The following is a 23,801-nucleotide window of genomic DNA, read 5'->3' on the forward strand; positions in this document are numbered from 1 at the left end:
CAGCATTTGCCTCAGTTTCCTCTGCTGGAAATTTTCAAGAAAAAGTCAAAACAAAGGACAGGGGTGCGGTTAGGCCTGCTGCTGAATCAGGTCATGGTAGCCTACATATTCCGCTCCAACGTTAAGCCAAAAAATGTGAAGGTTTTTTTGCATAAAATTTATAAATTTCTACAAAATTTAAACTTTAAATCAGAAGATAGATTAGTAATTTCTTTTTGAGAGACGTGCTCGGTAGGTTAGCTAGGCTACTTTGTTTTTGCGTTGCAAATACGTTTTGGAGTCAATATAATTTGGTATTGTCCGATTCTGGAAAAAAATACTTCCAAATGAATCAATGAATCAAATGAAAAAAAACATTTCAAATGAATCATTTTCAACTTCTTGTTTCCAGACGTATAATGTGTTGATGAACGCTTTAATTTTAGATTTCAATGTAAAACAAATGTAAAAACATAGATGTTTTCTCCATATAGGGACAAATTAAGTTCGTTCAGTTAAGAAAATCTGATAAATAGCTTAATTTTACGAACCAGATGTCATTGCGAAAATGGTGGGCAAAGTCTGCAATTTTTTTCGTTGGAAAAATCACGACTTTAATTTTCAACACTAATAACCTTTTTAGCTTCAACTTTTGAAAGCCATCTTACTTCACATTGCAATAAAAGGGTTTTGAATTTCGATTCCGTTTTACCACACCAATTTGCGAAAATACGCGTACTGGGTGCGTTACTCTCAACGTGTTTGGTTACAATTAATAACTTGCACAGAAGTGTTAATATGCAGTACTTTGAGTAAAATTGGCACACTCTTTGCGACCCCTGAATTTCGTTACGCGACCCCTTGCCGCGACCCAGGGGCGCCGGAAGCGGGGGGCAGGGGGGGCGAATGCCCCCCCTGCCCTCAAATTTTCTGCAGATGGAGGGGCAGGGGGGGCAATGGTGCCCTTTTAAAGTCATGTAAGCTACTGCACATTTTGCAATATAACAATTTCTGCTATTCGCTTTTAGCCTAATTATAATCTTTCATTTTTGCCTCAAAATAATATTTACGGCACAAAATTTTGCAACACAGTAGGGGAGACCCAGGAGAGTTGAGCCGATTTTTCAACTTTGGTAAATCTCTATCGAAATTTTTAGGTTACACAAATAATTTGTTTGGTAAACTGAAGGGTAACCATTCACCTTCATTCACAAAAAAGGAAATTAATCTAACATCATTGCATATATGTGTATTTTGTCGATGAAATAAAAAAGTCAGTTGGCTCAACTCTCCCGCCGATCGAGGAGAGTTGATCATAGTCTCAAGGTGAGTTGAGCCATTGCTTACCAAAACCATCTAAACACAAAAGATATAATACAAAATAAATTATCCAATATTATTCAGTACACAGTGTTACAATGTCACTTGTTAGATTTATTTTTTTCACTATTTAATTCAAAATGGTGGTGTTGCGGTAACATTATCCGCCATCAATGACGGGCCCCGATAGTTTTTTGGTCTCAAAAGTAGTTTACCCCATTTCAAATTGCAACCCAAGCGCTTTTTCAGCCGTTTGCGGTCACTCCAAGCGATAGGCTAGTGTAGAAGAGGAAGTGCCTCTTTGGAACTTGTTTGACAGCAAAATAATTGAATCAATAATGATAATCAATACTGTTATCATTAATATCCAATTATCATGACGTCACACACGTTTCAAAAGGGAAATTTTGAGTTCACAATTGCCCTCTGGCCCCCTGCTGTGAGCAAGTCTTTTGATCATTCACGATATTCTGGTCAATTGCAAGCTTTTAATAAATCTAATAACAAAAAACTGATTTTGATAATAAGTAAACCAATAGTATTGAGGAGAGTTGAGCCATTGCCTATTTAAACTATGTAAAAGCCATGGCTCAACTCTCCTAGACACCAATGGCTCAACTCTCCTTATGTCACCTTGTTCGGTAAAACTTGCGAGTTTTATTAAAACAGCGCTGCAAAGTTGATAATACTTATCATGATAAAAAGGCATCACATTGACAATATATTACACATCTTACAATGAAACTATCTGCCACTACTTTGTGGCTATAAGCTGAAAGACTTGTAACTCAGCAATCCACTTTTAGATTTGATTTTCACATTGTACTACTTCTACAAGCTATACTAGATATAACTACAAAATTGATTGAGTCAAAATGGCAGTAATGTTGCATATGTCACGCAGAGGAACCCAAATATTAGATTTCAATACTAGAAATTGCATTTTTTGGGGGTGGATCAACCCTCCTTGCGGCTCAACTCTCCTGGGTCTCTCCTAAAGGCCTCTCCTAAAGGCCTTAAAACTCGTTTTTTTTCGACAGCCATCGTGGCCTAACGGGAGCTCCTTCTCGGCGGCCAAATCTGCGTGCCTGGAGGCCAAAATACAAAATAAAAATAACGATAGCACAAGTAAATAGAATTAAACTTGCAACAATGCTAAAATGATCACTTAGGTTGTTGAAGTCTGGGCCTGGGCGACGTCCTACAATAGAATCGCTGCACCACGCAATAACTGCTTTATCGGGATTGTAATCCAGTACTATTCAAACGACACTCGCACGAGTGTCTCCAATGTGGCTGATTTTATAAAAGTTTGCTACTCCCCTAGAATTCTTTTTAGCAACGAAAAACAACGTTCGACATGTGTTGACGATGACGGCAAGGTAATAAAATAAGTATTTCAATGATTAAAACATTACATGTAGGCTTTAATTGCCCTTTATCAGAACTGACGATGCACTAGCAAGTGCGAAATATTTTTTCTGTTAAATCTACTGACATCTGATCCTGTTACCTTAGCAATTGAGGTTTTAGCTATTTCAATGATGTACATTACTAGAAGACATTACTAAAAGAAGCATAATTTTTGCAAAATATGATCAAAAAATGTCTTCCCATTGATGTCAACTAACTTTGTTCTCCTTTTTAACAACGATTCAATGTCCGACAACATCGAATCGACATAAAAACGACAATATTGCCAGCCGATGTAAATTAGCAATTCGGATTAAGACTTTGTTAAAATAAACGTCGGGAATTACAAACAAGACTTACAGCGCTGGCGATCGCAGATGGATATTCCATCAATAACAAATATTCCCCACACAATGCAACAGTGGCGATTATGACGCGCTGATCTAACTTTGCGTCACTCTTTGATACTGCATGTTTTCGACAGTTAATCCACGATCATTGTATTGCGAAATTAAATAATTGGCTAGGAGAAACCGGCGGCCAAACTTGGCCGATTGAGGAGGTAGCACCTGCGGTTCATTCAAGCACTACTTAGCGGCCATGGCCGCAGGCTGCTTTAAGGCTTGACAGTAGGTTACATCATTATAAAATAGCATGATGCCCTTCTTTGTATACCGGACACTTGTAGGCTATCATTATTCAATACATAGTGAGCTGATAGATTAGCATTATCGCTATGTCTTATCTTAAAACTTGAAAAAAAATTGGCCTTTTAGTAAACAAAAGTGCCCTTTTTTCGTAATCTTGCCCCCCCAGTCAAAAATCGTTCCGGCGCCCCTGCCGCGACCTCCAGTTTGGGAAGCCCTGGAGTAAACAACCGGAAACAGACATTGCAGTCGGCTGCAGCGTGGGTCAGGTGTAGCCTACGTCGGAAGGCGCTCAAGCCGGCTTTCCCGCAATGCAAGATAAAGATAACACAAAACAAAGCCTACCTCTAGAGACGTACGCAGGTTGTTGTTGCTGGGAGAGTAGATTTAGTGTTCGATTTAACCTGACATTTTTTTTCATCAAGAGTGCTGAACAAGGTTTAAAGTCATACTAAAGGAAAAACCTGACTTGGCGATTTTCCACGTTCTTTGTGTTTAACATGCTACCATAAAACGATATTGAAAAAAATTTGGCCCCATTGCGGTCTGATCACCATTTCGCGCGTGCTTTTGTCTGAGCTTTCAAAACGGGAATGGGCTTCAGCAGCGAAGCGTGCGATTATACAGTCTACGTCACCGGCGACTAGCAATCAGTTGATCGGGCAAAAGTTTTTACTGTGTGAGTTTCAAATGGCAGATCTTGTTCTTCAAACAGTAAATCAGCCTCTTTTACATAGATTTAACGTATTCAGGCCTTCAATCAATGTAAAAAAAACAAGTTTTTGAAGGCAAATTCCACAAAGGCATGTAAAACGATTTCAGCTAGGCAATTCAGAAGGCGTATTAGTAATCAGCATTTTTTACATGGATTCAACGTGTCCAGGCCTTGAATCAATGTGAAAATTCTTGGAACACAACACCTCTGAACTTTCCAATCAACGCGAGAAAAGGCTTTTGATATCGCTACAGCTACTGCTAGTCGCTGGTGACGTATTCTCAAGCAGTTTTTCCACTTCTTGGTCATTTTGCAAAAAATAAAAAATAAATGAAACACTGAACTTTGCGCCTTGCCAGCGCCATTGAAAACAATTTTTTTCCATTAATTTTTTATGAAATGTATTTTTGAGTGTTCAGTTTACCCATTTTAATGCTTAATTCCCGTTTGAAATTTTCATTTAGTAGGCCGGAAGCCGAGGCTGTTTGTTGGTGAAATATAAACTCTCACAGTCTTTGCGTATGTCACTGTACTTTTGGATTGAATTATTAGATATGTAAATATAAAAGCATGATGGTAGGGCTAAACGGATAAGCAAAAACTGTAATAGTGCGATTAACAGGTGGTCACAACGGTAAACCATAATCTCTTCATGGGAAATTTGTAACATAAATTTTCCGGATCCGTTCGTCTGCATGCAATGACCGAAAGAAACACTCTTCTGAAAACGTCTATTCAAGAATTGTATTTCTGTAAAAATAGCCTCAATGCTGTCGAAGAATGGGGGAAACACCGTGCCCACTAAAACTTGTCACTACAATACAAATTACTGAGATAAAGACGGAAATTTCGTGTAGTTGGTATAAGCACAAACAAAACCGTTTTAATATGCGACCAACTTTTCAAGCAACAATTTTAAGAATGAGAGAATAAATTGCAATATTCCAAACGCACGTAACCATCTTCTGTGACGTAATAATGTTAAGCATTATGAAGCTATTCAAGCACCTGTTCAATTTGGCTTACACCATATCTCGTAATTCAAGATTTAACGATGATGTAATGTTTCAACAGGTGTGACAAAGGTGATGCAATCTTTGCTTATTTCTAGCAAGTCCATGACGTAAGACCTCAGGTTCAGTAGACAACGGTTTTATGTGACGTTTGATTTGTACAGAGATTGTCCGTAACATAGCGGCCCCTAGTTATGACAGTCTAACATGACATAACTAAAAAAGAATTTAAGGACAATCGTGAGCCAATGAATAAAAACACACGATACACAAATTGTTTGAATCCCTCACGTTTAAGTTAATACGCAACTACAAAGGGCATGCAAAGAATGAACAACAATAAGAATAATATGCGACAATACATGAAACTGGTACCATAGGTACACGCTATATACAATGGTTGCGATAATAACCGACTGTTCTGGGCTCAGACAAAGGTCGACCACCGCAGACAGAACTAGGCTCAAACCCTAACATTGAAGCAGTGGCGCCGGCAGAGGGGGGAGAAAATGGGGCAGCTGCCTCTCAATGTTTTGGGCATCATCTTTTTTATTTTTTTATATTACAGTATTACATATTGTTATTATTTTTTTAATATTTGGATCCCAACCTGAAGTCAACTTTAGATGCAAGGGGAGGGGGGGGGTAAAAGTTTTCTGTTTTATTTTAACTTTGCTCTTCTTATTGCTGCTGTTATTCTTATGATTTTGTGTTTCTATTCACGTACTTCGCCTGCTGCCTGTCACGTAACAATTTGTTACCGGCTGTTCAGCAGATTTGCTCTTACTTGGTTCTTGTGTGGTGGCAGTGCATACAGCAGTGGGTCATTCAATGTTTCAAGGATATAATGTAGATTAACTCAACGAAGTCTACTAAAGTAATATAGTAAGTAACCAGTGGTTTGATGACTATCTCACCACATTTTACTTTCCCTGTCGAGTTTTCAACAGCATGGTATGTTATAGTCCTGTTAATATTAGTTAAAGTTTATGCTATAAAAACTGCAATTATGCTCCACCGGTGTTAAATGATTTTTTATTCTTAATGTTTCTTTATCCTATCCACGAAGATTTCATGCGCAATATAATGACGATAAAGTTTAAAACACAAAATGAGCGAACAATTATATTATATGCCTATTAAGATGCAAAAAATGCAATATGACGAAATAATGCAACTAAAGTCAACATGTTCCTACGTTTATTAGACGTTAAAATACGTTTCACTTGTAGTAAAATTCTTTTCTCATTCTTTTATTTCTGAGGATATTGCGTTGCTTATTGCCTTTAAATTCAAAGACTTGCGTCCCCGCGAGCAAGGTTGTGCATTTTTTACATCGATTCAACGCCCTACAACGTTGAATCGATGTAAAATCAGCAGATTTAGCTGGCTGGGGTTAGCGTTTTAATTGATTATTTTTAGTTTCAGTGAAGCTTGATTTTACGTCTAATAAACGTAGAAACATGATGACTTTAACTGTATTGTTCCGTCATACTGCATTTTTGGCAGAATAATTGTTTTTCTTTTATATGTCCGAACCATTATGTCTTTAAACTCCAATAAATTAATCAAAAGATCTGAAAATAAGATTTTGTTTAAGTTTGATTTTTTTCACGTGGATACTTCGGCCATTGTGTCCGAAGTATCCCCGACCACGTGACTACAGGTAAATAAAAAAAATATGGCTACCTGATTAACTGCTGATCAAAATCATCACTTGCTTATCTGAGTATAGCTTTCTAACTACAACCTCAATCAATAAAAAGTTTGTTTTGGTTAACTGCAACGGAATTATGACCTTACACGTACAACTTAAAAATCTTGATATCACTGATAAAATTACTTTTTCGGCCTCAACTTTCTAAGAAAACCAGACATACTTGCAAACTTTATCATGATTTGTAATGGAGCCACAAAGCTTTGGTAAACGTGATTTAACAATACTCTACTGTGACCAGGGCCGCTGAGAGAGCTTTTCACTAGGGCTATGAAAAGTCATGTCGGGCCCCCCTCTCACTTCGGGCCCCTTTGTCTTTGGGAAAACGCGTGATGTTTGCTTAGGCTATTGCACACCATACAACATTTTACTGCAGAATTGGATATCTGTGCACAATAATAGGATCAGGCTGCAATAAAACTATTATTTAGTGTTTTGTGTTGTGCAATGTGCATATCATGTGATCTGTCCTCGCCAATTTGTATAGGCTATCCTGCATTGAATTCGTGTGTCAGTTGTTGATAGTGCTGTTGAGAGGTGTCGCTTGTACAGCTTTAATGTAAATTCTTCAAATTCATTCATTTATTTCTCTTACATGCGGGCTCGGATTTAGGGAAGGGCAAAGGGTGCAGGTGCCTCGGGCCCCCCAACTTTTAAAGGGTCTCCCTACGTGGAAAAAGTGTGATTTTTTGTTTTTTTTTCTTTCAGCTTTTGAAGTTTCTGCAAAATGCTGTGCAGTGCTGGATTAATGCTACTGTAGACGTAGAGGTGGTTTTTCGCGCCATAGGCACGAAAAAATTTTTTGCACGTGGGCCCCCAGATCTAAAACTGCCCCGGGCCCCCATCATGTAGCTTACATGTAGCCTATAATTATTCCTGATGAGGACACTATGTGTTGTCGAAAAACGTTGGATTTAGTAGTTTTTTTGTGTGTGTTCAATTAATAAAAAATGTTAAATCCGCTAATGTTAGCCTACTGAGTGTTATATGTATCTGGTACAAAAAGTCAAGCTCTCTACCAAGGCTCAAACAAATATCTTGTTAATGCATAATCAAATTTATCATCTGACCAACAACCTTTCTGCATTAACTTTTGCATTCACCACATGTCTAGCAGAGGTGAACGAAGTCACTTGTTTTTTTGACTCCGGTTCCGCTCCGATTCCGAAAGTATTGACTCCTGCACCAACTCCGAAATTCATTTTGAAGTGAAATAAGCGTGAAACTACCTTTCAAATAATTTAAAAAAAAAAAACTCCAAAACTTTTTTCTCAACCCTGCTTTTGCTACCCAATGCCCCCCTCTCCCGAACAGGAGAGTAGGCTATAAAGCAACTTTTATGGTTTAATTTTGGGTGCTTTTAATAGAACATTTTTGCACGTAAAGCATTAAATCACCACTTGGGGCCCCTGATTTGCGCGCAATGCACTCAAATATTTTTCCGGGCACTTTTGCTAAATTACGGGCCCCCCAGGACTAAAGAATAGTAACTTTTATGCTTGAATTTAGTTGTTTAGAATGGCTTTAACCAACATTTTCGCGCATAAAGTATAAAATCACAATTTCGGGCCCCCCAACAATCACAGGCCTGGGCCCTCAAGGGTACGCCGTACCCTCCGTACCCCCCTCTCATAGGCCCTGACTGTGACGTCAAATACCTTATCCGAGGTATCCCCGCGTCCAAACTATTCCCGGTCTCCACTACTTTCATTTGGCATGCTAGCGAGGGTAAGGGGTGGCATAGTAAATATATTTTCTATTGAATTTAGCTGGTGACGATTACAAGTGTTATAATAGCAAGGTGGCATAGTATCAAAGTTTGACTGTAATCGGTTTGGTTGCAAGTTTCGGTCTTTTCTAGCTGACGTCAACTTCTTCTTCGAATATCTCCGTGTGATGAAGCCTATCTTCCAGGCTTTAGACATTCTCCAGGGCGAGTCCAAGGCGTATTACGGAGTCTTGCTTCTAACCATTACAATTTGCAAGTACAGTGATCTTGTGACTTGTGAGGAGTTGAAAGTGAAAGTCTTTGAAGGAGGGGAAAAAACGATTCAGCAAGTGCTTCAACGATATGAAATGCGTTGTGGCATCATGTCTTCATCCCTCCTTCAAGACGTCGTGGCTACAATTTCTGCACTACGTTTCCACGGATGATGCTCACGCACTGCGAGAAAAAGTCAAGGCAGATGTAATTCGACTGTTGCGGCAGACATCAAGCCAGGTTGATACTGAAAAGAGTGACACCAGTCACAACTCCGAGGATGAATTTTTTGGTGTGTTGGCGCCATCCCGTGAAACGTCGGTGCAGAAGGAAGCAGCAATTGTGGATGCCTTTTTTTCGGACAGGAGCACGTAGGCTACTTGAGCTTTTCGAATACCGAGTTAAAACATCTGTTCATTAAATACAACACCCCCATGCCTTCCAGTGCTGCGGTGGAGAGACTTTTCTCTGTTGGAAAATATGTGCTTAAGCGAAAGCCGGCAGGACTTAATGACTCTCATTTTGAAATGCTCGTGCTTTTGAAAGATGCGTAACAATAAATTTCCTTTAGAATGTGTTTCTATACAGACGTTAAAATGACAGAGTAAACGAATAATAACATTCGTTTTCAAGGTCATTTTTGCGTCACTATAGTCTATAGTATAGAGACTTGAAGATTGTTTCCTAGTGTCATTTTAGACAAAAGTAGCAAAAGAAGTAGCGGTAGCGCGCTACTTTGGTCCGAGTAGCGGGTAGCGCGCTACTTTTGTAAATTGGTAGCAGGTAGCGATAGCGCGCGCTATTTTGGCCCAAGTAGTGGTAGCGGGTAGCGCGCTACTTTAAAAGTAGCGGGTGTCCACCTCTGCTCGTAGAATAACTATTGCCTTCGCGGTGAAGCTCAACAATGGTGCTAAAAAGTTTATGTGCATTATTAGATGAGTACAATTAGGGTTGAAAGTAACGACTAGTTGTCACTATTCGATAGCGATATTCGTTGCTTTCTGAATAGCCTATCGAATGCTTATACTCATTCCTTTTAAAAATAAATAACTTATCGAACGCGCGCTATCCACTGCTTTTTATGCAAGCAACGAAATCATTATTCGTTTTTCACTAATCGATATTTATGGGATGGAGAACTGCTGAATCATTTTTTGTTGTTCACTTACTTCGTCGTCAAATGACTTTACGAGATTTAGTTTTCGGATTACTATCCGACTTAGTCCCCTTCCGGTTTTCGAACTATAAAGGATTAAGTGTTGCCAACCTTGTGGTTTTCCCGCAAGTTTGGGCTTTTTTTTTTCGAGTTGCTTGTTTTTTGGCCACTCAATTTTTAGTAATTGCTTGCTTTTCATAAGTGTCTATAGGATAGCGGAAAGTCATTGCTTTTTTAGGCACTATCGAATAGTAAAATAGTCCTTGCTTTTTGACTAACGACTTCCAACCCTGAGTACAATGCTTCATTGGAACATATAGCCTTATCTTGTTATTTCTAGTTAGTGACTAAGGCTAGTTTTAAAATTGTAACATTCACACTAACATGAAAACGAGTCTACCTATAACACAAAAAACAAAAAGTCAATGAACTGTAATTAAGTTTAGCTTATTTATCTTATTAGGGTATTTCTGAGTTTCGGATAATAATGTGTTGTTTGCTACACAATTACTTAACTTAATTAACTTACTTATTATGAGTTTCGATCAATGGATCGCAACATTTTTTTAGTGCAAAGAAATGTTTCGTTGCCGAAAAAGGTTGAAAAACACTTGCTTTTCTTGGTAGCCTTTCTGGTTTAATTAGAGAAACGTGAAATCGTGAGCAGGCTGCTGAATAGTGGCAAACCAACGAGAGTAGGCTAACGGTTGTCTATCTTTGTGTTATATAACAACATAAACAGCAAACCCATGTTCAGTTTCAAACTCAGTAAATCAAAAAAAACGCAAAATAAAAGTAAACAAGCTTTCGAGACTGCTGCTTCAGGCTCTAGTCTATAACATCATCTAGGCTACGTCATAAAATGGCGACCGAATCATCACAATCTGCTTAGCTTAGTGACGTCAAACAGTTTCGAGTCGATGAGGAAAACAAACAAGTGCGAAACAAGGAAGAAATGGGACTTATTTCATTCTATTTCAGACAACACAAATTGCATTAGAAATTTTCCATTGTTTTCAAGCGTAGCCTAAGTCTGGTGTTTGCCTTTTCGATGTCGCTTAAACGCTCTCAACAAAAGCCTCGACCACGCAAAATAGACCAAAAGATGGAGTAATCAGTCACTTATATATTTTACATTGCGTTATTACACTGCAAATTGCACGTATCACAACACACAGCACCGGCACATAACTTGGAGCAGCGAAGCACTTCGAGATAACTGGTCTCAATTCTGCCATATCGTTAAGTGTCGTGCAACAAGACACAACGGCGTGCGCTCGAGCGGTGTCAAACCAACGTCCATTCGAGTGTCGTGCTCTCACCATTTGGCCACGCAATCGACAAGGTTTCAACTTCCAAGGTCTTTAAATTAAAGCTGCAAGCACTGCACATTTGCAGTAAAAGATGGTCGCAGTTGTTCTCAACCTTTTTGTCTTGACGACCCTTTTTATTGCCGTCAAAGCGGTCGCGGACCCAAAAAAAATTATCTGAAATTTTAGCATCTTGCGTCTCCGAACGGAAAACAAATATTTCCTCAGTTCCGAAACGACGCACTTAAAAGAATTTGCTAAAACTCGTGACGCACTTTTGAGGATTGATAACATTGACGAAGTTATGTTATAAACTTATAAGCTATATGTTAGCAGACAGGATCAAAAATCAGTAATCTATAGGCTATTCTGACATAGCTTAATGTTTTTATGTAATTTTTTTTTTAAATTAATAGACTGTAATTAGTAATTAATTAATTCTTTAGGTTTACAATGAATTTCTCTCTTTTTTCATTGGTACCGCGCCAAAATTATCCTCCCAACGGCCCTGAGTGCACGAATAGAAAGAAGTGCACAGGGGTTCACCAAAACAGCTACATGTGCTTGCGCATGACAGGACTTTTTAAGCAATTAAGCATCTACTTCGTCTGCCGTTAATTAGTCTATATGAGCTGAAATCATCCAATGTTTCATCAGAAAAAATCCATACAAAAGCCAGTGTGCTGATAAAGCAGGTCAATAGTAACATTAATCATAACTTATAAAGGTGCAAATAGGCTATTGCATCATCAATTTTGCAGGGTGCACGAAAGAAAACAAAGTTGATGCGTTCACGTAACATTGAACCAATGTTGAAAAAGCTTGCAAGCAGTGAAAAATCTGTTTGTTCCACCATGGGTCTGTGGTGATCTAGGCCATCACAAGGATTTGATTTTAACCGTGTGGAATAGATCAAGTACCGGTAGCCTACCCTACATCAATGTTCAAAAAATTAAAAAAAAATGCTGAGGCTAGTGCCCGATTTGCCTTACATGGAACTTTTAATGACTAACCTAACTTGTTGATACACGTTGAACTCATTCAACATATAGCAACCAAACTGGTGTAGGCTCATCGGCACAATTTATTTTAAAAAAAAACACAATTTTGATATACAGTATGGATCACTGCACACGAATGACAAAAACGTTCACACAACACAACGACCACAAAGTGAGAAAGATTTTCAAATTTCAATGTAACAATGATTCATGGCTTACTGTACCTGATAGTGCAGAAAAGATTTGTAATAAGCATACATAGAGAAACAGTCATAACTAGAAATCGATTCACAATCGAATTTTACAAATGAACACGATTGACAAAAATACACATTAATATTAGGCTTCAATAAAATGGTTGAAACGCTTGGTCAATCCAGGGGTCAATCTAATCTAAAAACAAAAGAGCCCAAAATGTAGATAGGCTACTGAGCTCATGCACAGAAAACATTTCGAAAAACTAGACAGTTTCATTTTTAGTGCTACTCAATAAAATTTCATCTTCAATTGAAATTTGACTGATAGTCTAGTTTTCCGAACGTTTTCTGAACAAGAGTTTACTAATATTTGCATTCCAGGCTCCTTATTTTTTATTATTTGAACAAACTTATCAACTGTAAAATTTAGTCTTACGTTATCATAATGGCAACAAGTAGAAAGAGTCAATTCAATGATATCGGGGGTGCCCAAAGTGCGGCCAGCGGGATCAATATCTGCGGTCTTAGCCTAGCTTCATAATCTACATAAGTTAATATCAAAGGATAAAGAAAACTTAGTTGTTATGGACAGATTTCCTATAACTTTTTTTGGATTTTTGTAGTTGAAGCGACATGAATTCCAAAACTTATAGGCTAGCGTAGTCCAATACACTGCAAAGGCATTTTTTAGCGTGCAAGACCAACAAATCAAACCAACTTTCAGAAAATAAATATCATTTCTACAGTAGCTAAAAATTTCGTTTTTCTTTTGATTTGTGCAAATTTCAAATTTTTGGCTACTTTTGAGCTTGTTTCCACTTGTAAATGCATTGGGCTACTTTTTAGTTGCAATTGGGCTGGAAATCAGAGATATCTAAAGAAGGGGATACGAAGGCTTTTATTACGTCTGACAATAGAAGGGCTTTTGTTTATCGTAAATAATCTGTGTTTATCGTAAAATGGCAATTGGCACCGATAGTAGTTCAATAAATTTTGTTATGATAACTTGCATTGCCCTATTAGCATCAGGCCTGGATATTCACAGCATGCTCATGGTTGTTTGTTAATGCAACTACCCATATACTTGCTTTACATCTAGCCTACTGCGAAGGCTTTGTTCAAAAAAACAGCTTACTGATAACTTTTCAACTGTCTTTGTAAGCAAGTATTCTTTAAATATGCTCTACGTAACATTTGCTAACTGTCTCCTGTAGCTCACTGTACCAGCTGCACTACAAAACTTTCTACGATTTTAAAAAGAACCACATGCTTAAAGCACTACAAACTACCGCCCTGGTAGTGTCACGAGAATAAGACAATCGCTGCGAGCCTTCATATCCCCTTCTCTAGATATCCCTGCTGGAAATATAAAAAGTATCTGGTGATCTTGCCACTAATAGCTTGAGAGAAAACATAGCACATTACCTGACATCAATTTTTGAAGTGTAATCTTGTTAAACAGCAAAAAAAATGTAAACAATATAACCTATTTTTGGTAGGAAAGCGGTTTGCTTAAGCAGGGTAATGGTCCTACAAAGCAAGATAAATTGTACAAAAAACCTATTTAGAATTGAAACCAGCGAAAAATTGTCGGATTAAACGGGGTTGACTATAACCTAAAACGTTTATAACATACCCTTTTAAACGTTTAAATTATACTCTGTTACACAACCTTAAAGCTTAGGCCGAATTTCAGGGGGGAAATGAGTGCAAAATTTAATGCAGCTCGCCAAAACTCGCGAATAGCGAAATGCAACCGGTGGCTACAAAACTTTAGGCACCCATGATTTAAATCATCACTCCCAGCCTCATAGTGCTTCGATACCCGTCTAATTGCCAGTAAAAGCAATGAACAATACACCAGGCACTGTACTGTACTTAATTCAAAGCGTGGCACGTATTTTCTGGTTTGTTCAAGCAAAAAAAAATACTATAAACGTGCAATGTGTACTGAAGACCACTAGAAATTCGAAACAAAATTAGATTGACCAGCTGGTCAGAAACAAAAATTTTGAAAAATGAAAGTAATTATTATCAACACACCACCGCAGAAAGTTGCTTCATCAACATCACATCCAAACATTGCAATGTACTCAATCGGAACGACGGAAACCTTTTACCAAAACCTTATAAATCATTATTGTCTCGACATGCAGGCTTCAAGCTTACTTAAACACAGTTAGAAAAGTTATTGCAATCTAATTTAGTCTCGAATTTCTAGTGGTCTTCAAGACTTCAGTGCTTCGAATTTATGTTTATTGTTGGAAGTTTTTACGTAATTTAACGTCGAAAGTAACCACACATCACTAGCCAATCTTTAAAACATTGTGTTCTATTTCTCTTGCCTTCAATCGACGACCAAGATCTGTTGGTCGTCACCGCTTCGAAGTTTTATGTTTATTGTTGAAAGTTTTTACGTAATTTAACGTGGAAAGTAACTGCTCACACATCATTGGCCAATTTTTAAAATATTGCGTGTTTTATTTTTTCTTGCCTTTAATCGCACTGCAGTATATAACCTGGTGAAATTTTATTTTGTATGTTATTCGTTCTAAGGATGCGCATTGTCATGGTGCGCGAAACGTCAGTGAAGCAATAAACCATCTTGTTTGTTGTTAATTTTACTTTCAATTTCATCAGATGAACGTAGTAACTAGTGCTAGAAACAATAAAATTAGACAATCGTTGTCGTCAGCAACGAGAATTTTATACTGTTGCAGTTACACCAATGCCGTTGACACACAACATATTAAGCCCAATACATGTTTTTACAAGTTTTAAAGTATGGCATAATTGTAGCTTCTTTTCTAACTTCACTAGAATATTCTTTTGTTCAGTCATATATTGCACTACCTATGTCAGGACTCAGGACGGTTATTTCTAGGAAAACGATAAATAATACCAACATTAAATCACAGACTGTTGACGCAACAGCAATGTACATCTTTTTAACTGTACCCTGGTAAATTATGGTACACAATAAAGAGTAGAATCAAAAAGAAAAAAGAGGCACGTTAGAAATCAGATCACACCCACATTCCCACAAAAGGTAACACGATGAGGATACAGCACGAACTGTACGAAATAACCAACGTTTGAACTGAGATTGGAACTTGTATGCAAATTGTATTTTTTGTATTTGATTGGTCGCTTTGTTTGTGATAATGAGAACTGAAAAGTAAACTCAACCAGTGAAAGCTAACCGTTTTACATCGCTTCAAGTTAAGTTGAAAAAAAAAATTCTCAAAACACCAATTTATTATCACGATTTTTAGCTGGCTATGATTAGAATTAACCGCTTAACTTTTCTACTTTTGCATGATCATATGTTAAGCGATCTCTTATGAAAGCAGTACAACAATAAAGACTATAATGTAAAGTTTAACTTTAAAGCAAGGTAGTAAAAACATGCAGTAAAATATCATGTCATTATAAAAGAAATCATGAAAGCATGCAACATTTGATACAAGCACCAAAAGCAACACCGTGGCGAATAGAAACGATACATTGTGGTTGTGTAATGTGGCCTATCAAGCTTAAAATAAGATCAAATGGAAAACATCCTATGTAAACTTGGTTAAATATAAACAAATAAATAAAACATTAACCACCAGTAAGTTGGTACGCTAGACTCAAAATCACATCATTTTTGAAAAAAGTTTACTTTTAATGTGCGTACTACAAATATGAGCATATCAAATATCTGAATCTTACATGTAAGCCATAACTCGAAAACAACAACTGCTGTACCACGGCGACCTTTATACACAGGCCATGCCAACATGCAGCTTATTTGACTGAAGGCCGATCTGTTAGAAGCCAAAATTGCTAGAATCAGTTGATTGTTTGAGTATTAGTTAACAGATACACTATTTGTGCACATGTGTAATTTTAAGCTACTTTTGTGGTGTTACTACCATACAAATAATGAACTAGATTTTGGCATTTGTGCTGGAAACCCAAAAAGCGTCTGGCAGCACCGTTAATAGGAAAAGATTTGTTATTTTTTAAAGTAAATTTAGGAGTTTTACAGTAATTTGAGTTCAGTGATGACACTTTAGCAATTTGGATTCTCAAAACTATCAGTTCAAAGGAATATAAAGTAACATTGGCCTTCAGTCAGGCCTCCAGTTCGCACGTTGTCAAGACCTGTGTAAGTGTGTATACAGATCGCTATGTTCTGTACCATATAATAAGCTAAGTTACTTCAGTAGCGAAGGTGAAGCTTAAAAGGTAAATTTATAAACGGAACTCAGTACAATAATCGAAAAAGGCAAGAAGGCTATAGTTTCAAAGCAATAAAAGTCGAAAAAATATGCTGAAAGTAGAACTTAGGTCTTTACAAGGCCTGAACCACAACTTCGACTTGATAGTTTTTTTGTAACACGGTTCGAGTGATTCATTGGGTTGAGTCATGTAAACCTCGCTTTCCAGTAGCAATACATTAATTCAACAGTCAACAATGTGAACTGTAAATTGTTTCTTCATATTACTCTAGCTTATCGAAAGTAACATAAAGATATAAGCTTAACATTACCAACTCTGCTTTAAGGAAGCGAACGTCAGTTTCCTCCGACAGTAAATAAGGAAGTTGCAACTCTCGTACAATTCCTGATTGTGTAAGCCAAACAGAATATCCTTATTCGTGTTATTTGCACTGTACGTTTCTGCATTGTGTTTTTGTTGTTTTATTGTTAAGCAATGTGAACACTGTTGCTATTAATTGCATCGATGAGGTCATGAGGGTTATTGACATAATCCACGGGCTCCAAGTATATTTCTGGATGATGTATTTCAGGAAAAGGTAAGCGTAGAGAAGGGTCTGTACTCCATTGTGACTCATTTTCAGCACAACCACTGTCAAAAGCAACAGAGTTTGGTTGAAGAATTGCAGCTACTTCCTTGTTCAAATCCTCTGACATCAAAGTTTCCGAAATGACGTCCGCAGGAAAAGAATCGTACCTCAAACTACATTCTTTTGAAGAAAAAGAAGCGTTTTGTGGGAACTCGTGCCAACAAAAATCAAGCAAGGTTTCATCTGATGGAGGGACAACATTCAGTGATCGTTGGATTATTTCATCATGATCTGACGTGAGAGACATATTTTGAAAATTTTTACTGCTGTCATTTAAGTCGTTAAAGTTGTTCATTAATTCACGCCGATTCGGAAACTGTTTCACAAAACATCCCATATCGTCAAGGGCGGCTTTCAAAAGTGGTCCTGCTTCATTTATATCTGGATTGTGATACGTGTCGTGACGTACTTTATTAACAAACGAAACCCCTCCGGGCGCATACACTTCCTGGTCAACAAGTCTAAAATATAATCCGTTGAAGTCACTTATTAGATTGAAAGTGCGAATAATATGACTGGAAATGTCTTTCACGGGTAGCCCTTCAATGTCACAGTATTCGAAGTAAGCAAAAAAGTATTTCCCTTCATTTTTCTTACTGAAAAAGTCACGATGGATATTCAGAACGATAGGAGTAAAGGTATCATCAATAGCGCTGTGTGAGGTGTCCCTGCTGTTCCATCGCTCTGTGGCCCCAGGTGACCATACCACAATAATTTTGTCAGCCTTTCTCATGGATTTTTCCATCCATTGTGTGCTATTTTCAGACACATTACTCTCATCCCACAACTCAAATATGACGTGAAAACCGAGATCTCTCTGCAGGTATGTCGCAAACTTCACAACTACATTTTTGTGTTTGGGGTGATCATTGACAAAAACGAAATAAACAACACGTGCTTTTGTACTGGGTGCAGCAGAATGGACGTTGACTTCACTCGCAGGTAGAAGAACCGCGTTGCAATCGGATTGTTGTTGTTTTATGGTTTCATAAGCTTGCTTTGTATCATCACGAGGGCCATTTTTATATGACCTTAAAAAATCAATAATATGACTTTATTTTTTGGAAAATATGACTTTAAATGACTTTATGTGAAAATCGTTTATTTTTACATACGAACAACGTCACTCACGGAACTAAAGAGTAAAACATACGCAACATAACAGTAATACACATCCATTTTTATTTTAAACCACTGTTGTAGTACAGTTTCATGTAGTGTGGAATGTTAGAGTCTTTGAAGTTACGATTTGGACGTAAAAATGACTTTAGTAAGGAAAATGAGCGCTCCACAGACGCTGATGTGGGTTGACACTTTTGCAGTTTTGCATAAAGCGCTGGTGAAATGTCTTGTCTTTGTAGCTCCATAATTTGTTTCACATCGTTTTTGTCCAATCGCTTCTTAATGTTATTTTTGAGCTCAAGCGAATCTTTTCCGAAATCAAGGGCATTTAGATCAGCCTGGGCCTCTTTGATGGTGTACGTACAACTTTCCATTTTGAGTATTAAGTTGACCTCAATGTGTGACCTCATAAAATATAGGTTTGTGACTGTAAGTGTTATGTTGGCTAATCCTACAGTTTGCCTTCGTTCAATCAGAAATTGCCTTACTTTCTTAGTGCTTAATTGCTTCACCGCTTAAATTGGTATTTTTTATTTAAAGTATACAACGGTATGACTTTATAACTCAAAAATATGACTATATAACTTAAAAAGCTGATATATGACCTAACAAGGAAAATATGACTTTATATGACTTCATAACTTTTTTACTATACCTCATAGGGATGAGGTTTTTGCGTTAAAATTGATTTCACGACTTACTGATGCATAGAAAAAAATATGACTTTAATGACTTTAAATGGCCCTAATCATCACATAAATCTTTCCTATCTTTGCGCATACGAAACAAGACCACGATCACTACAGTTACAATGACAGCTACCACTGAAACTATAATCATAAAGTAGATATTGAACGGGTCTTCAATCGGGCAAGACTTAAAAGTAAATTTGTCTGTAGCTACCCAACGGTCAGTGCTAGAACCCCGAACTTCAAGTGTATATGTCACTGTTTTATTAAAGCAGTGGTTCTTAACCTATGGGTAATTACCCACATGTGGGTAATTTTCAGGATAGCAGGTGGGCAATCAGCTGAACCAGAATATTTAGAATTATAGATGTAACAAACAATGTCACAGCTGTAAGTGGTAAAGTTGCTTTATTACTTATGCTTTTTTTTATGTTTTGAGTCCGTTCAAAACAACCAAACAAGCACAGTGATATTTTATCATTTTTAGAATTGTTTCGTCATAGTGATTTATTTTTCGCATCATTTTTGTTGCCGGTTTTATGTATTTCATTTTTGTGACATAATAATAAGATTTTTCTTGTATAATCAGTTCAGTTACAGTTGTTTTATGAGCAAGCTTGATGGCTGCGTTGCTGTTAGCAGTTGTTTGAAGTACCGTACAGTAGTTTATATAGCCAAGTGTACATTTAGAGTTAGTGTTGAGACGAGCGAGCTATATTCTTTGGGTCTGCTACTATTCGGCGAGTCCGATTCGGTGAGTTCCTAACCTCTAACCTTAACCCTAAAACGGCAATGATAATTAGGCTACGGTACCCGATGGTTTAAAAAAAAAAATTGAAAAAATCCCCCGTTAAGGGATCGGACTCACCGAAACGGGCCATTCCGATATTCTTTTGAAGATGAAAGCTTGGGAAAATTCTGGGGAATGATGGGAAAAGCATACCCAAAAGTTGTGCAAAATCACTAACATTGTTGACTATGTTCCCTTCCACTTATCTCTGTGAATCAGCATTTTCAAGTGTTGTTGCTTTGAAGTCAAAATTTCGAAACAAGCTGTTAGATCTGAAGTCAGATTTGTTTTGTGCAGTATCCAAAATCGCACCCAATATTGCATCGATTGTACACAAAAAAAGCGCAAATGTCTCACTGAAACTATTGATGCCGTTCTTTACGTTAAATGTTGTTTTTGTTGAATAACGCTGTTTTATATTTTTAATATAGTAAAATAGATAAAATTAGATTTTGGGTAATGGGACTTTGATCTGGACAGAAATGGGTAATAAGGGAAAAAAGGTTAAGAACCCCTGTATTAAAGAGTTGTGCGGGTATTAAGAAGACCATAGAAGAATTTGTAAAAGAGTTGGGACTATAGAAAAACTGAATGCAAGTCGCAGTCTCTTCATTTATCGGACAAAGATTAAATTTTGCAAAATCCCCATACTCTTTTGGTAGATTGTAAAAAAAAAGGTATTGAGCTATTTCCACAGTGCACAGCTGACACCTTCACTTGAAATTGTCTCCAAACTATGCAATCATGAACAAAATCCAGCTCTTTATGAGAACAATCCGGCACAGCAATGACAGCACGCAATGGCTTGTTTGAAGTGTATGACGAAACAGGAGTGACAGATGTAACAAATCCATCTCCGGGTGATACATGAGTAGAATTCGTACTACCATAGCAATCGTAATAAAACTCGGCTAAAACGTGGCTATAAAAGTCTAGCTCTGTATGCAAACAGAAAAAAACTTTTTAAAGTATTTTTCAGGCAACGATGCATCAAAAATCGATATTTCAAATCCGTGGATGTGTTGTAGAGATCTGTCATGGCTGAACTTAAAAGAAATATTTAGTACAATGATCGTGTAGTTATCAGAAGGATGTGTTAACAAGTTCCACTTTGTAAATACAAACTTAAATTCATTGAGAGGCCGTTCAGTTTGTTGTTGCTGCATTGTTTGTTTTTCACCGAGCATGAAATTGAATTGTTGGTTCCTTTCATGTTCACCACCCCTGGAGTCCTGGTACAGTGGTGTTGCAAGTTCTTCTGCATTGTAATGAATCTGATAAGACATGAAGAGCAGCGGAAGCAAAGAAAGGATACACCACAAAAAACAGGACGGCACAGGCTCGCATGTCTGAAAATGAAGCTACATGTAAAAAAACGTGAATAAAATTTATAACTATCTACAAATAAAGAGTCCAATTCCAAAACCACTTAGGCGCCACTGTTACCAAAATTGAGTTTAGAGTGTCATTAGGTAAAGTATTACCATAGGTACCTACTATCAAATTCTTTCTTTCCAAAATCTTTTCTATCTGCTTCAAATTCGACACTAAAAATTGCGTTTGTTTCCAAAACCACTTATAAATGCGACATCACACTTTGTTTCCAAAACCATTTGTATCCACAATTAACCAATCATATTAAGCCATTGTATCACGTGACATATCGCTGATTGTTTTGTCATCGTTTCGTGATAAGCAGCAGTGTTGCCATTTGGCAAATTTCACTACCAAATTTGAAAAATTTGGCAGAATTTTACGTTGTTTGGCAGTAAAATTTTGAGTTGGCAGAATTTTGGCAAACATTTTTGGTGAGTTGGCAGTCAGTCTCTTTTCAGTTTGGCAAAATTTGAAATGTGTTTGGTAGTTTGAAGCATCTACTATCTGGCAACACTGATAAGCAGTGTTGTAGGCTTGCAGCCTACTGTTCAGTTACCAACCGTGCTTAGTAGCCTATTTGAGCTTTATAGCTGTGTTTTTTTGCTTTGTTTAAAATGGATTTGGATGGTGGTAATGAATTAGTGGTGGTCAGCTTGGAAAAATGGTTTCAAAAATTGGTTTCTTTCATTCTGGCAATTTTTATTCTCCAGTTTATTTCCAAAACCACTTATATCCACATTTCTAATTTTATAAAAAGGAAATTCTAAGCCCTCCAATATTCGTTAGATCTGGGCAAACGTCATGTCTCAATTCAGTAGGTAGTATACATCGTTAGAAATCAAAAGCGCATTACATTTACAAAGCGAAACTGTCATAAACGTTTTTCGTGGTTTTCTCAAAATCATCAAAAGTGGATGTAAGTGGTTTTGGAAATAAGCTCTTCCATTATTAATATCATTGAATTTTCCGGTGCAGTAAAATTTTCTATTACTGTAACTGCAAAAAAGAGAATTTTGTAATGACCGTATGACAATATTAAAAATTTTTGAAAGTGAAAAAGTAAACCAAGTTGGTGAAAACTTATGCTTTTATATCTGTTTAACTCAAAAAGTACAATTTAAAAAATTTCTATAAGCCTACAGCAATTTTGACACTTCAAATGTGACTACAGTTCGCTTTCAAATCTTCTCCATAATGAAAACCAATTAATACATTACACAGTACCTTAAATATATTTGCAACCAGTAACTTTGTTTTACATTTTGCATCCAGGTCTTCATCAAAGTAAAGTATCACACCTAAAGCGTATGAACCAAACTAATCCATGTTATCTGGAAAACAGTTTTGCAACGTTAAATTACAATAAAAATGCATAATAATCAATTCGAATGAAAAATACATAACTAAAAATTTCATCAGTTGCAATATGGAGTTCATTTTGGTAAAGGTTTCAAGACAATGTTCATAATGCAAGAAATCGAGTATTCTGCCAAGTAATGTTTGAGTAAAAGGTAGTTGGAAGGTCATGATCTTAAAATAAGAAACTAACACTGCTGCTTCAAATAAAAAAATACAAATCCGCCGTTACACTTAAAAGTTTCGATTTACGATAAACCATCCCGTAACATAGCCTACCACCCGTTTAATAGATCGGAACACATATTAAACGTCACATCAACTAGAATTCACTAAGACGTAGGCTAACAATCACGAAATTTTTAGTAAGACAAGAAATTTACAACTCTATTAAACGACATACAGTAGTCCAACTAAGCTATTGAAGAGTTCAAAAATTAGAATTCCCTGGGTTTTGAAGATAGAATATTGAATTGCAGCAGACGACCAAACAATGTTGCTGTCTACAATAATTTGCCTGTAGGCTACCAATAACACAATTGATTAAATGTTAAGATTTTACTGGCCCGGCGTACTTTTCAACTCACAAAAAAGTTTCAGCCGTTATAATCCATAAGCCGACATAACAAAAACTACACAATCTCACAACTTTGTATCAAATTTTTATCCATAAATTATTGGCATGGATACAATAACAAGTGTGATTGTACAGAAATTGAACTTTATGCACAATATTAATACGTAATAAGTGCTGAAGTAACAGAAACAACGCAACGTGTGCATTGTTTACGTCTCACAACCATTGTTACTGGCTTGACATGCACATTGCACAATGCTTAATGACAACAAATGCACGGTATTCAAAATGACTAAGATGGGATCAAACAATATGAACTTAGAATATGAACATGCGGATGACAAAATTCTTTACATATATATATACTGTATATTCGTATTTAAAAAATTATTTGGAAATCAAACTGTTATTTGGAGTTTCACCAATTCAAAAGACAAGAATCACAGTACCCCAACAGTACACACTACCTATCAACCACTACTTCGAAAAAAAAACATGGATAAGCTGCGCAGGAATTCTTTGTATTATATATACATAAATAAAATACATAAAATTGTGGAGCGAATACTAGAAAAGAGGTTGAGAA

The 23,801-nt window shown here is 36.9% G+C and overlaps 1 protein-coding gene across 1 annotated transcript; it reads right to left on the reverse strand.

Moving 5' to 3' along the window:
- Positions 1-12,317: 12,317 nt before the first annotated feature.
- On the reverse strand, positions 12,318-22,615 carry LOC145777558 (uncharacterized). The gene is made up of 2 exons (XM_082588972.1): positions 22,507-22,615; positions 12,318-21,254 (listed from the first exon to the last, which is right to left on the reverse strand). The coding sequence occupies exon 2, from the start codon at positions 18,047-18,049 to the stop codon at positions 17,144-17,146; it is 906 nt and encodes a 301-aa protein (XP_082445098.1). The 5' UTR covers positions 18,050-21,254; positions 22,507-22,615; the 3' UTR covers positions 12,318-17,143.
- Positions 22,616-23,801: the final 1,186 nt, after the last annotated feature.

Source organism: Aplidium turbinatum, chromosome 9 (assembly GCF_918807975.1).
Source record: "Aplidium turbinatum chromosome 9, kaAplTurb1.1, whole genome shotgun sequence".
NCBI classification, from domain to species: Eukaryota; Metazoa; Chordata; class Ascidiacea; order Aplousobranchia; family Polyclinidae; genus Aplidium; species Aplidium turbinatum.